At 34.8% G+C, this 15,828-nt stretch overlaps 1 protein-coding gene across 1 annotated transcript in view; it reads right to left on the reverse strand.

The window, feature by feature from the left end:
* The window catches only part of GALNTL6 (polypeptide N-acetylgalactosaminyltransferase like 6), a 1,099,146-nt gene that overhangs the window by 612,524 nt on the left and 470,794 nt on the right, over positions 1-15,828 (reverse strand). Inside the window, exon 5 of the mRNA XM_070608036.1 lies at positions 15,238-15,404. Within this exon, the coding sequence (XP_070464137.1) occupies positions 15,238-15,404 (167 nt within the window). The remainder of the gene's footprint in view (positions 1-15,237; positions 15,405-15,828) is intronic.

Below are 15,828 nucleotides of genomic sequence, written 5' to 3' on the forward strand. Positions count from 1 at the left end.
ACACTTTTTATTTAAAATTCTGAATCTCTGTATAGAATATTGGGTCAAATATATTCAACATATATTGCTTTTCCCATCCGATGCCATCCTGCTGCTGAGACTCAGGATTAAAGGAAGAAATTTTATCTTCTTTCAAATATTAATAGATTCATGCTCTTTGAATTCAAAATTCCTAGAGATCAAAGAGTTTTTTAATCAAAATAAATAGAATTTATTTTGAATTTAACGTAAGACTCCTTTGACATTGATCGTGGACAAGTTCTGATCCTAATTTTATTAAATCTACCATATTCTGCTTTCTTGAAATTCTCTTTTCTTGGAAAAATCAAATAACAAGTTTAAAATAATTAATACTGCACCTTAAATTACTTAAAAACTCTCAAATGGGGATAACCTAGCAGACCATGAGCTTGTAACTTTTGGAAATAATTCTTTCAAAGAGGCATAATTTGTTTCTGGAAGCTCCGTTATCTCTGATATGTGTCATTATTGTGCAGTGGCAAAATTTTCTATTTTGTGGAATCTTTCACCCGCTAAAGGATCTGAAGAAACAATAGGTTCTCCTACTGTCCTCCTAACAGCTGAAACCTATTTTTATACATTTAATTTTTAATTTTGAAGAAGTGAATGATTTCTATTTCCAAGATGAGCAAATGAGTAAATATACAGATTGGTTCAACACAGTAATTTTGTGACTATGATTCAGACTCATATAGGAAAAAAAATAAAGATGAGGATTCTCTTCTTCAAAGAGCTCATTAGCTGGCAGTGGGGATAGATAGAAACTCACATCCAATAATGTGGAAATTGCAATGCTATCGACTCTGACTATTATTGTAGTTACGAAGAATGCCTCTAACGTAGTAGTCAACAATTGTTTTGGGCTTCTACGTGTCAACTCCTGTACAAGCACTTTACATGTATTCACTTTATTACTCAGAACCACTCTATGAGATGAATACTATTATTGTCCTCATTTTACTGTTGGGGAAACTGAGTCACAGTGTTTTGGTTTTTGGGCTTTTTTTTGGCCTGTTTATTTTAAAGTAACCTTTTCAAGGCCTCATAGACAATAAATGACATAACCTGACATGGGAGGTGTCAAGGAAAATGGGCTGAAGGTGTTAGTTATATTAGTCTTAAAAGATTAGTCAGTTAGACTAAGGGGCACAGAAAGAAGGGAAGTGCTGTGGAGATAATTTCAGGTAGGAAACAGGATTTAAAAAAACATGGGGTGATAAATATATGCTGTGTGAAGGGGAAACTTGCCATCTTGGTTTTACAATGGCAAAAACTGCAAGATAAAATCTAGAGAAATATGAACTAGAGCGCTGATGAAGGACATCATGAGGAAGAGTGCGCTTTGCTTGATGTGTTAAGGATGGGGATTTATTTAGGCCTCCAGAAGCCAAAGAAAAGTTTTAAGAAGACAGGTAATTTGAACATTCTTGCTTTTTATAAAGATCATTTTAATAATGGGTAATAGATTTGGGTTGGACGAAACTGAGGGAAGAGCAACATGGAAGAAGGACATTTCAGCAAGTGAATTAAAGCTACTGTAGAACAGAATTAGAAGAGGGGACAACTTGAAAAGTACTGAGGAAGGACAATTCGCAAGATTTGTTCATTGACTGCATATAGAATGTAAGACAGAATGAGAAATCACAGAGATAATTCTCAGGTAACTAGTTGGATGGACAATGATGTCATCAAAAGTGGGAGTGAATTTAGGAGGAAGAGATAGTTAACATTGGGAGAGTTTGGACATATTGAGTTTGAAATATGTGTGGGTCATTCAGGCCCAGAAGACCAGTAGTTCGTCGAATGCTCAGGTCAGAAGCAGAGAAGAGTTTAATTGTATAGAATATGGGAACTGATCACTCAAGGATGGTACACACAATGACATGAGATGTGGGTGGTGAGTGAAATCCTGAGGGTCAGTGTTCAAGGAGAGTGTAGAGGAAGAGAAATCCATGGAAAAGCCTGAGAAAGAACGATTGTAATAGCATGCCCCAGATCAGAAGGAGGGATGCCAGCAATGTCAAATGAAGCAGAGAGGCGTAATCTTAAATCATTATTACATAATTAGATTAAATAAATTAATTTCATTTCCTAAATAAAACTATTTATTTAATTAAAATAATTTATTTAAATTATAAATTAATTCTTTACCTAAATTATTCAAATAATTATTAAATCCTCATATAAGGAGCTCATTGGATTGTGTAATACTCAGCATTACAATTTTTCGTGGTAGTTGTACAACTTCAGAATCATTTTTGTGAAATCATAGGGACATCAGAGGCCTCTGAAGATAGCTTGCTTGTACTTTGCAAAGGTTTAGGGGATCTTCCTACCACTAGGCTGCAACTATTCAAAGGCGATAGGCTTAAAGGAAAGAAATAATTATTTGTTTAATAATTTTTTAAACTAATCTTTTTAAAATAAAGCATAGATCTTAATTCTGTACTCAGAGTTGTTGGAAATAGAATTAGAGATCATCTAGCTCACTTCCAGCCTTTTATAGCAAAAACAATAATGGCCAAAATTTATTGAGTGCTTACTTTGTACCCAGCCCAGTTCTAATTGCTTTACGTGTAGAAACAGTTTCCCACTGAGTATATGACAAGTGAGATAAGTAACTTGCTCATGGTGACAAAGCTAGTAAAGATAAAGTGAAGATTCAAATTCAGGACGACGCCCAAATAAACTATTTAACCATCCTCACTCATAGTAGAGAAGGAAAGGTGAAGTCACTTGCTGACATGTCTAGTTGGTTATTAGGGTAGAGCATCATCCAAGGTCCCTTCCCCAAACACCCTGCCCCATTTTCTGCCCCTTCTGACTCACTGTTGATAAAATAAGAGAATTAACCACATTTTCAAGCCTTAAATGAATAGAAATGGATAGAACATGCTGACATTATTCATCACACATTGTCTTGGCAAAAGTTTACCCTGGGTTCAATTTTTAGGCCAAGTATAGAACCATAATCCATAAGCATTTTCTCAATCCTAGTAGGTATGAAGCCCAGCATTAATGTGAGGTACTGTGGCAACTTTTACACTGTTACATTGCACTTCAGCTTCCTTCCAGACCTCCCTGAGCCTCAAAAGGAAAGTGGCTTAAAGAATTTGGACAGATTATTTGCTATATCTGTTACTAGTGATGCCTTGTGATGTCTCTCATCAGAAGAGAGCCTTCACTGTACTAAAACATCAGAAAGACTCAACCTACAGTGCTAAGGGCTTTAAGTTTACCATAAAATATTAACAATTTTGCAGTATAGACTGAGAGAGTTTTCCCCAAAATTAGAAAAATAGATTATCCTTTTGAATTCTGAAATAGGTAAAAAAAATTTTAGATATATTAAGTGGCCAATATTTCTAATCTTGAAACATATGTTTGGCATGATACATTCATTTGCTATACTATTTTACACACTATCCTTAATCATCAAGTGTTAATGCATTAAACTACAGAGTGTGTTCACTGCTTTTGATTATGGGAAGAGTTGGTGGTAGAGAATGAGGAAACAAGCTGAAGAAATTAAACGCAAGCTTCTATACAGAGCTTGAAAGCAATTGCCTCTGGCCTGTAAGAGAGCTCAGTTTTTGATGTCTGGACTGGAGCTGCATTATTTCACACATTAGATTTGCCGTCTTCTGGATGACAGTCTGATATAACAAAGCTGCATCTTTATTGAAAGTACCCATTGCTATTCTCTTTCAAATTCTGCCTACTAGTCATATCTTACAATTTCTGCCAAGAGTAGTGCAATTGCAAACCGTTCTGAAGTAGGTTATTCAGTCAAGTGCAATGGTCTTTTTCTCTGATTTTAGTTCCCCGCTTTTCCTGTCCTATGTGGAGTCTACCCTATGATCCCCCTGTGCTTGATGATTCAATTTTAGGAATCTATCATCAGTTCCCTGATCACTAGTAAATGTGGACTTATTACAATTCAGCGATAATGCTATTCATTGAGGAGGAGCAAGGGATCTGTACCCTAGAAACTAAAAGAGTTGGCAGGAGCTCCTTTAAAATTTACTATGCAGAATTACAGGATACTTTTGAAATCTGTCATGTCACTGTAGCTGAAAATGTAGTTTCCTAGACATCGTATGGCTAAAATCAAGGTAGCCATCGTTGAGTGGGCCTTATTTATTGGTGCCATAGGACAGCTGTGAGAAAGCATTCGCATAAGGAAAAAGTACACGTGTTAGAACGCATACATCATTTATGAGCTTATAACTTTGAACATCTCCATTTAGGCTTATTGCCTGCTGCTTAGAATCTACAGATATTTAAACATAGACCTGGATCTTGGGGATTATATATCCCTGACTCTTTGCCTATCAGATGACTTCTCCTTTTGATTCATAAATCCTTTTGCAGTGAGGGGCCTACGTGATTTTAGAAGATGACCATGTCATCTATGATCTTAGGTAAGTCATCAGGACTGCCATGCCATTTGACTCTCTTCAAGGCTTCATACTTATGTATAGAGATTTTGAGTAAGGGAAAACATACGAGACTATGGCTAGCAACAATGTGGTTAGGGATTCTTAGAAGTTTTCCATACCGCTGAAAGTCATCTTTTTAGAGCCTTTTTTGAACTTCGCTTGGCTTCCTTTTCAGTGGAGGCACCTGCACCCGTGCACATTTCGTCTTTCATAGAGAAGTGTGATAAAGTGGTTTAGTGAGTGGGTGTATATGTGGGCTGATTGGGGCCAAGCAATCTGGAATAAACCCGGATGCTTATAGGAGTGACCTGGGAAAGCCATATGCCCCATATCTGGGATTCAAGGGCCAGTTTGATACATTGGGTCTCATGGGATTTTGTATTAAGGTCACTCCTGTGGGGAAAAGAAGCCCCAGTTCTAAGAGAATCTGAGCTTGGAAGTCATACCTCTTGTGGGGATAACGTTTGATAAAATTTGGCAGACCTGTGCTGGCTCATAGGACTTAATGTTTCTCTTATTACTTAAAAAAACATTAATGCAATTACTTTAGAATTTTTCCAAAGATCAAAACCAAGTACACTGAACTTTGAAACCTGAAATTTGCCCTTTTGTAGATATAAATACTATTTATCTGAGTCCAGTCACGGGAAGTTATTTCCTTCATCATCATTTCATGAAGATTATTCATGGTTAAAAGATAAATTTTGCAATTTCTCTGTGCATGTTGCAATGGTATAGACCTCCAAGCATGAAGTTATTTGAAGTAGTCACGGATTATACTGCTATCTCTTCTTTATATTGGGTGACTTATTTTTTCTACCCTTTCCAGTATAGAGATAATTTTTCTTGAAAGTGAAAAAAAAAATATTGAAATTGTGTCTTGTTGTTTCCGTAATCTAGCATCACAACCTGTTCTTTCTAAGTCCTGAGGCCTGTAAGTGGCAGAGCTTGGACTTCAATTCAAAATTCTCTGTTTCTAACACGTAGGCTGTTAACTACTCACTATATTTCTTCTATCTGTTCTCTAAGTTTATAAATATACAATACTCAGTAATGTAAGATAAATAAATATTTCCTTTTCTTCATAGAGCCTTTCATTTATTTTCTAAGAAGCAGTGTCTTCAACTCAGCAAAATCAGAGGAAAAAAAGTGTACCCAATCTTAAGGAAAACAATTGCTCAAATTTTATTTCAAACCCAAAATGTATCTCCATTAAGTTGAAAGTGGCCTTAACTAGCCTGCAGAAGTCTAATACGTAAAAGTTCAACTTATATTTTACAGCACTTGAGTTTGTTTAGGATATAAAATTAAGCTTTCTTTCATCACGGTCTCACTACAACATTGGGGTCAGGGTTTTGTGTGCTGGGGGGCAGCTACTAGTTTTTCAAGCAGCTTGTAAATCTATATTCCATAGAAATTTCTTCATCTAGGTTTAGGAGACGGCAGAAAAAAATGGGAAGTTATCAAGGATGCGTATCTAAGTAGTATGCTTCTAATGCCAGATATTGGCGCAGTCACTCTCCCCCTTCACTCCTAGCCCAGCTCTCTCTGTCCCAGAAAAGCTCACCTTCTGGGGACATTTTGCATGAGAGTAACCCTGGGCAATCTCAAAAGTGTCTTGTTTTCTGTGAAGTGAAGCTGCCTTGTCAGGCTCCCTAACTCTGGAACGACACGTCCGGAATAAAGACAGAAGCAGATGACCTACAAGGGGCCAGTCTAAAACCCATTCACCTACCTCAGTAAATTCCACTTTACATCAGCCTGTGGAGCTGCATGAAACGTATTTAACTATGCTTTATGTTCATTTTATTACTTTGTAAGCCTTTCAGAATGTTAGAAACACTGTTTTCTCCAGGAGAAAGCCTCTGATTTGCCCCCTGCAGTGCTGGAAGGTCATTATGGGTACTAGAATTTGTGTGTTCAAGTCATTATTATTCTCGTGAATCCTCCATTCCGATACTTACATGTACACAGTGAAATGATGGTTTCTATTATGATCCTGATCCTAAAGCAAAAAAATGAGTAATAAATTAGATTCAATTATCTAGAGTGTCTATATAATTGTAGGACAGTTTTATTAAAGATAGTTATCAGAATGGTTCCAGTTTCTCAGAATTAGATGTCTGAGAACACTCGAGGCAAGGAACCCTGCATACTTAAGCTAAAGACTGTACATTTTAGTTGAATCTAGCATTTATCTAAGCATATAAAATTGACCTAGTGTGTGATATAGGAGGTCACCTTTCTGAGTCTTCATTCACTCATCTATAAAATGCTACACCTACAGATTCCTTCTTTTCAAAGGTCTCACCATTCTAATGTGGAATTGTTCCTCAGGTGACGTAATCGTTTAGTTATTAGGAGAATTTTGTTAAAATGTGTTTCATAAACATGAATGTGCTTGATGTTTAAAACCTGTCAGCTTATCAATAACCTTGAGTGATGAGAGATTGATAAGTTTCTAAATGAATGTTATATTTCAAGATAAAGGAGGAAATATTTTTTGTATTGTGCCAATGCAATGATTATTTTTAAAAATTAAGAGCAGATGGATATTTAGACATCAAAAACAGCTGTCTGAAATACAGAACACTGTATTATTAAAGTTCACTAGCTGAGGTTTGCTGACAAGAGGCATAACCATAAAACATAACCTTTTATTTCATCAGAGAAAGTTATGCCTGCCCAGGATCCGAAGCCCAACATCCATAGAATGGTTTCACACAAGTGACATTCTACTCAAAACAGCTGTCTGCAAAGAAAATAAATGGGATTTAATCTGCCATAAAATGAATTGCACAATTTATTTTTCTTGAGGAAGTCATGCTTTTGTGACATTGGTGAGCTGTAACAATTTTGCTTTGAAAACAGTCACCCCTTTCTATGCGAAACTCATATTAATTGAACCATGTGGATTTTTCCTCCAGAAAAAGCAACTGGAAAGCCAGATCAGTTTATTCACCATTTGATGACAACAGGTGCCCTTCTTTATCTTTAAAAGGACTGATTTAAAACACGGTCCCTAAATAATTGTTCAATGCAGAGGGGGAGGTTTTAAGATGCTTGGCTATTAAAGTTGAAGTATATGAAACTATCAGTCAGTTACTAATGTCCTAAAAAAATGACAATTTCATATGCTTCAAACTAATATTTAAGAAGAGAATAAAACTGCAAAAGAACAAAATGCTGGTAAGAAAAATGACAGATGAGATTGGTCATCTCTTCAAAATGAAAATATTTTTTAAAAGAACTTAAAAGCAATTAATAGAGCAAAGATAAATATTTATAACTGCAAAGTTGACTAAATTTTCTATATGTCTATTTTAAAAGACATCTCACAATAGCGTTACAGTATGTTTTAATTTGTGTATTTCATTAACTGAAGTACACAAAATATTTTTTAAGTGACAAAGGAAAGGAAAGCAATAATAAAATTTTGCTCTACAGTCCAACTAGACAATGGAACTTAGCCTCTTCATTCTATCACACGTTTTCCAAGATACTTATTTTGTGTTCAAAATTAGTCTAGAAATGTTCCATTCTGATGCTACGTTCTCTCAAACTGCATTCTCACATTCTACATTAGAACATTCTCTAAACAGTTTCTGTTAAAATTAACTACATAAAAATGTCTATTTGTGTGGAAGTTTTAACAAATGTACCTTTGTAAATTAAATATAAATCCGACTGAAACTGAACAGAAACCAAAATTAATTTCATCAAATTTAGATATATTATTACTTTCTTTAGAATGCAGAAGAATACAATCCCCATAAGAATCTTTCACAGTGTTCTGAACCTACCTGTGCCAGTATTATAACGGCTCATTCGTAAAACAATTTATTAAGGATAACTTACAGCTTTACAGTATCACAAGATTCTTTATCCTAATCTGCAAAATAAGCATCTACTTAAAATAGGTTTCTACTAGAATAAAAAGGCCTTCTAGCAGTAATCATGAGGATTGTAAATGTGTGTATAACCCTCAGTAACACTCCTGAAAATTGGAGAGATTATTCACATTTGCTCTAAAGAACAAAAAAGAGAGCTAAATGCCACTCTAAACATTAAGCAAAAGTGAGGCTCCACAAGGATACATAACTCCCATTATTTCTGTCAAAGTTCTTTTGTGTACATAGACATCTAAATCATGCAAGATTGGATTTTTCATTTAAAGGTAAGAGGCAGAGAAATCTCAAAAGTGCTTTGCCTTCTGAGACAGATTCTACTCAAAGCATATTCTGCCACTGATGGGTAATACTCATATTTTATGAACGCAAAGAGGCTTTTTATGAGTTGACTTTGTATTTTGTAACTTTGGAAAGTTACTCTTGTAAGCTGTAGCCTCGTTTTCCCCTGACCTTGAGGACCCATTACTGTTTCACATTCATATTTATGAAACGGTGCCACTCTATGTCCTGGACTGGCTTTCAACCACAAATGCTAAAATAATTGGTAAAACAGAACTGTTTTATTAAAATGATACATTTCATCGTTCTGCAACATGATATAGAAATGTATCATCTGAAATCAGAGCAGATTTCTTTCAATTCTGTAGCAGGTGATGCAGAGTTTCTAAATAGAAAAGTATAGAGTTATATTTTATAACATTTTTTTTAGTTCCTACTTATTAGTATTTAATATTGTATTTTTATTTTAGAATACAATTATCTTTAATATTTAAAATATGAATATTAAATTTAAACAACTCCAAGATTCATTGAGAGTGACTACCTCTCGATAAATCTGAGACATAAAAATTGCTTGTCTCATAGTCTAGTGGAGTATCTGATGGAATGCCAGCACTAAAACATTTTTGTTGACTGTCATCTCAGAATCTTTATATGCACTTTAGTGTTAGTATTTTATCATATAAAATAGAAATGCACTACCATTCTTCATCTATTTTACAACTTTTTCTCACTGATGATATCTTCCAACTTTGAATAGTTGTAAAACTTGTGCTAACTGGTTTGTCTGCTTATGGAAACTTTCCTTAATGTGGACTTGAGACCATTTGAGTAAAATAGAACCTGAAATTCAAGACTCATCATTATCATTTGTGAAATTATTTGAATATTCTCACTATGTTAAAGATTTATAAACACTTCAAACCATGTGAATAGTCTAAGATTTTTATGGTAATATGGCTTTTTAAAAAATTGCTTTAGAAGCTGGCCCCATGGCATGGTGGTACATTTGGCATGCTCCACTTTGGTGGCCCAGGTTTGTGTGTTCAGATCCCCAGCACAGACTACACCACTTGTAAGCCATGCTGTGGCAGTGACCCACATATTAAGTGGAGGAGGACTGGCAACAGATGTTAGCTCAGGTCAAATCTTCTTCAGGAAAAAAGTAAAAGTAAAAATAAAAATCGTGGAGCAGGCCCCATGGCATAGAGGTTAAGTTCAACGTGCTCTGCTTCAGTGGCCTGGGTTCACAGGTTCGGATCCTGGGTGCAGACCTACACCACACATCAGCCATGCTGTGGTGGCAACCTACATATAAAGTGGAGGAAGATTGGCACAGATGTTAGCACAGGTCTAATCTTCCTCCAGCAAAAAGAGAGGAAGATTGGCAGCAGATGTTATGTTAACCAAGGGCTAATCTTCCTCAGAAAAAAAAAAGAAAAAAAATTGCTGTATCATTTATATATATATTTCTCATTCTGAACTTCCATGAAAATTATTGCATGATTCCAAAGCAAAATAAACCTACAAAATTTTGGAAGGCTTTGTATTAAAAAGGAGGAAAATTGTCAAGGGAGGATTAGCAACAGTAACCTGAAATTAAACATAAAATGCTATGAGTTCATAAGAAAGCAGAGTAAATGTCTAGAAATTTATGAAAAATGCCAAAGTCTATCAAATAAATGTAATAATAAATATTATATAAAATAATGTAGAGGTAATGCTATAGAATTTCCATCCCAACTTTTCATTTATAGATTTAAAAATCCAATATCAATTAAATGCTAAACAGTAAAAACAAATACAAAAATTTATCTCATAATAATATGTACAAGAAACAGAAGATTTTTGAAGTTATGCTATTTATGCATCTGTATTTCTCATTGAAGCTTCAACCCCAATTTTGAAACACACGACAGTTATTCTGAAACTTTGCTTTGCACAAAAATTCCACATAGGTTTTGTTGAAATGGGGATTCGAGTATGTCTGGATGGCTCTGAGATTCTGCATTTTTAATAAGCTTCCATGTGATGCTGATGTTTCTGGTCTGTGGACCACACTTTGAGTAGAAGGATCTATGCCATCTGTGGAAAAGTAAGTTGGATTTCTTTAAAGTTGCTGACTCTGCAGATTGCGAGGATAGTTTCAAGTTTCTGATTTTCCCTCTAACTAATACATGGAGAATAACAGGTGTTTGTGAAACTCAAATACTCAGCTACCTATCTTTCCTGACCAGGAAGTTTGAAACAAGCTTGTGAGCAAGTGTGTGCGTGTGCACCTGTGTTTGTGTGTGTGTACCCACTGCACAGTAGTACCTCCATACTTGCATTAAGGGAACTGTGTCAGCAGCTCTCCTGTGACTATCCTCAATTTGAACTTGCATTCGTCTAAGCACACAAAGTTTAGAGAATTGTCAGGTTCAAATATACCCTATCTATGAGGTTAAGCCCCAGCTTATTTCACACATTTCAACATTTCCCATGTGGATGCTGTTAAGGTTGCCTGGAATTTGGAGATAAGCCCAGGATTAGTCCTGCTTTAAAGTCATCATGAAGCCTTGTTATAGGCCTCAAGTTAAGTTGTTAAATGTATTTCTGAAAGCTTACTGGAAAAAAAATCACATTCACTAACTTTGGTAAGCTTCAGATACCAAAAAACAGTGTTGCTGTTGAAAACTTACCTGCAGGCCTGTACTTTCATGTTTTTATGGACGGTAAGCTTATGTTCTGAGGCTAAAACAACATTCTGTTTACCAAGCTCGCTTTAGAAAAAATATCTAAACTGAGAACAGTTGGATGGGATAGGCACTTTTTTTTTTTTTAAGAAAAGCACTTTGATAACTGGGTCAACTCTATTCAAGCAGGTTATTTAAAATCACTTTGCAACACTTATAATTATTCTATAATTATAAAACATTTTTGTATTTTTTCTCTTGCATGAAACCAACTATTACAGAATTTGCCCATCATTATAATGTTTACAAGTTTCTGAACTATGATTTCAAGCAATATTACACTTGTGCTATTAACATGGCTAACATATTGGCTTTCCTTTTTTTTTCCTTTTGCCTGTGTAGCTATTCTATTGACCTGGAGGACATACAACATGAGACAGCCATATTTAATTCAGTCTCATCAAAGTTGTGTTGCCTTTGGCCAAAGGACTTTGCAGAATATCTAGGAGAGCCATAGTGTAAAGGTGTTAAGATGCGTACTGAATCAAATCGGAATTGACATATTTCTGAAAATAAATATAAAGTGTAGCATTTCAGAAATAATTTTCTAAAGGAAGCCAAAAAACCTCTATATCTTCCTGTACTTTAAAATTTTCCTAGCTTACTTAATTTGACTATTTTTGGTAGGGGGGGAAGAGGAAGATTGTCCCTGAGCTAACATCTGTGCCAATCCTCTATTTTATGTGGGATGCCACCACAGCATGGCTTGACGAGTGGTGCTAGATCCACGCCTGGGATCTGAACCTGCAAACCCTGGGCTGCCGAAGCAGAGTGCACACACTTAACCACAACACCACCGGGCCAGCCCCCTTAACTTGATTTTTAAAGAATTGGTGAAAAAGACTCTACACATTACAGGCTTATGATTTCTTGTTTGTCCAAAAAAAAGTATAAGTATTCTTTAAAGTATAAAATATAATAGCTTTTAACAGCATGGCTATAGATAATATCAGAATAAAAAGGAGCAGAAAAAACTTCTTTGTCTTAGAGGCCCTGTAAACAAAATATGCCTTGAGATATATCCCTTTTCTTGTAATAGTGAAAATAATCTTGTAAGGACTTTTGATAAACACTCATGTAAGGCCATTCATATAATTTAGGTAGGCAACATGCTCTATCTAGCCTCCTTTTGGTGAAACTCTAGAATTGATTCTTTTTTCATTATCTGTAGTAAATTACCTGCTTATTGGCAAAACTGAAGATTTCTTAAATGTTAAAGCAGTCCTAAGTTTTCCAACATGTTGCGAATTCCCACAATTTGTCTTCACATGCCCTCTGACTTCTGTTGCTTCTGGAGATGACAGATAGACAGATAGATAGATAGACAGATTCTTGTGGAGTAGATTTGATTAAATTGAGAAGATCTCCTCAAAAAAGTGTGGGGACTATTTATATCACAGTAGCACGGTAGTATTTGGTGAGTTGAGAGCAATCCTTCTATTGAGTAGTGCATTCATTATTGTACCATCCTCGGCAGCTCTCCATCATAACTTCTCCTTGAGGAGTTACTTAGATAACTAAGGAGTTACTTATTCCCATTTCGATAAAAAAATCTGAGACACAGAGGTTAATTTATGCAACGTCGTACAGTTAATGGTTGGTGTTGGGAGTCTAGCCTGTGTTTGTCATGTTAATTTTCTATACTTCCCATATTTCAGAAAGCAGGAGTGATGTTTCTTAGATTCACCTAAATCCCAATATTTTATCAGATGAGATTTTGTCAACTGAAACAAAAATTTGGTAGAAGGGTTTCTCTTATTTCATGCAACTTTAGAACTATGATGTATTCTAAAAGATTATAGAAGTATTTTTATCACTGATTTCTTTCAAAGTTTACTTTTACACATTTCAACAGGGTAATATAATGAAAAGCAGTATTCAAAAACATTTAAACTTTTGAAAGTTTGATGCTCATAAAATGCTTTCAACTTTATAGTTCGTAGGAATAGAACATATAAATGAAAGATTTACCAAAGCATTAAAATAATTATTATGCTTAAAAATGTCCAATAGGAAGGTCAAAATCACCATTACTATCCCAAATAATCCTTTTTGTGTTGTCCTACTTCATTAACACTAATTACACCGACAATCTTTTAGAACACACTTACTTCTCAGGTAACGTTATACACAGAAGGATAGTCCATCAAAGTTGCTATTGTACAAAAGATGACAGTGATTTGAAGTGAAGACAAATGTAGATGTCACTATTTTCTCCTTCTTTAAAGACTTTCAATCGAAAAATACCCCTGAGAAATATTCAGCAAGAAATGCTCTACAAACCACAATTTTCTGCTACCAAGTGTTTCCTACTATATTACCCTCAGGTCAAAATTCTGCTGTAATAAATAGTTTACCAAGACAAAGTTAATTATGTAGAAAATTCTCCACAGATAACACTGTCTTATTTCTCTTGGTACCAGCCAACCAAAAAAAGAACATTTATTTGGTGATGTACAACCCCAGATCTTTATTCCCTTTTTCACTCTTTTATTTAAAAGTAAAGTTTTAGCTTTAACACATTAAATGCCTATTTTTGGCCTGAGATAATAATGACTACTTTGAAATATGTAGCTTCAATTCAAATGAAAAAGAAATCAACATGTTATTTAAATTAATTTTTAAATATTAAGTTTTGGTTTTAGATACTGGTATGTATCCGGGGTTGGTACCGGGTGCATACATGCCTAAGCAATGATAGGCAAAAACTGCTTGAAATCAACCTAAATTACCATGGTAGTACTTTACTATTTTAACGGAACAATGTTAGACAACCTCATTTTTGTCATATAAACTTCAACACATTAATATTAGGCAAACTCTGAATCAGTGTCTGATGTGAATCATTGAAGACTAGAATTCAAAACTAACCCACTAAGCAGTTTTACAGAATTTTTGATTGCTATGAAGAAAATGACATTTTTGCTGCAAATGAAATTTCCAAAACTTCAATTAACCCGTATCATCTCAAGATGTATTCTCTGGTGAGGCATAGGAATAGTAAGCAATCAAACGATTTTACTGCCATTCTTCCTACAGATGTACAGTATAGTTAAGCAGAGCTTCTTCATGCAATAAAATATATTCCCAAATAGATGAATATCATTAGAAAAGTTTTCTTCCTTTCCACTCACACCAGCCAAGAAAGAGGAACTTTAGGTTTTCTGCAATATTAAAAATTCCCACGTTTAGAGCAAATGTGATTTATGAAGTCCTAATCTTAGGAAACATTTTATAATTTTATTCCCATCTTATAAGCCAATTGTGTTTATTAGAATGGTAAAAACATTAAAAATTAAGTCAAATTTAATAGTACACTGTTACACAAGGTTTATATTTTTGTTATTGTTCATATATGATAAAATAGCTAGAGTTGCCAAGTAAGAATATTTATTTGTGTTACTTATAATTTCTGGTGTTTATGAAGTAACACAGGCACAGCCTGGAGAATATATCATACTGGTGAATAATAGAGGAGATCCTTTTCAGAAACAGATTTTATAGTTCTACTGTAATATTTCACCATTCATATGCACTTACAAGAACGTATTTTTCAGTGTTTGTCTTGAAGCTGAAAGTAGAAGTTGAGGCATTTTGCCAACGTGTCTAATTTATAACAGAAATGTAATGCAAATTTCTTATAGTTCCCCAAATGACACCAATAACTTCTCCTTCAGTCTCTTTTGCATTTAGCCAACATTTTATGAAATCACAACATAGACAAGACTTCATAATCACCTTTCAGATAGAATCAGAAAGAAACATCACAATAATCCTTTCTTTTTTAAGCCTGTAATGATTATGTAGGTAATAACAGAATCACATAAAATACTATTAACCGTGTCTTACCTCTATCACTGAAGTCATCCACTAGAATGATTTCTGCTATCAGACTCTCTGGGGTTCGGTTAATTATACTGTGTATGGTACGCAGGAGTGAAGTCCAACCTTCGTTATGAAATGGGATGATGATGCTGGTGTTTGGCAGCCTTTCCAGGTACATCTTGTGCTTACAACTGGAGATGATAGAGGAAGAAAAAAGCTATGTCAAATGCAAACCTTTAGTATATCTTTGACTACTCTTTACTCATTGTGTATCAGACAGCTGTGAAAACTAGACTTTGTCTGATACTTTCCCAATCAGAGCTCGTGCATCATAATAGTGACTCTACTCATTCATGGAATTCATTAATGATCTCTTTTCACATTCACTCGTAATGAAATAATTATTTACCCTCTTTTGCATCAGAGGCTCAAATACGAGGTAAGAAGTGTGTTGAAATATTGTGTTCTTGTTGAAGTACATTTCTCTTACTTTATCTAATAGTAATAAGGATAAGTTTTATGCATTAAAATTGTCTCCATTGAAGACGTGGTTAAGGTTTAGACGGGTTTCCTGGAAAGTTTTGGAAATTCAACTTCTATAATAATTATGCTTAA

Source organism: Equus przewalskii, chromosome 2 (assembly GCF_037783145.1).
Source record: "Equus przewalskii isolate Varuska chromosome 2, EquPr2, whole genome shotgun sequence".
NCBI classification, from domain to species: Eukaryota; Metazoa; Chordata; class Mammalia; order Perissodactyla; family Equidae; genus Equus; species Equus przewalskii.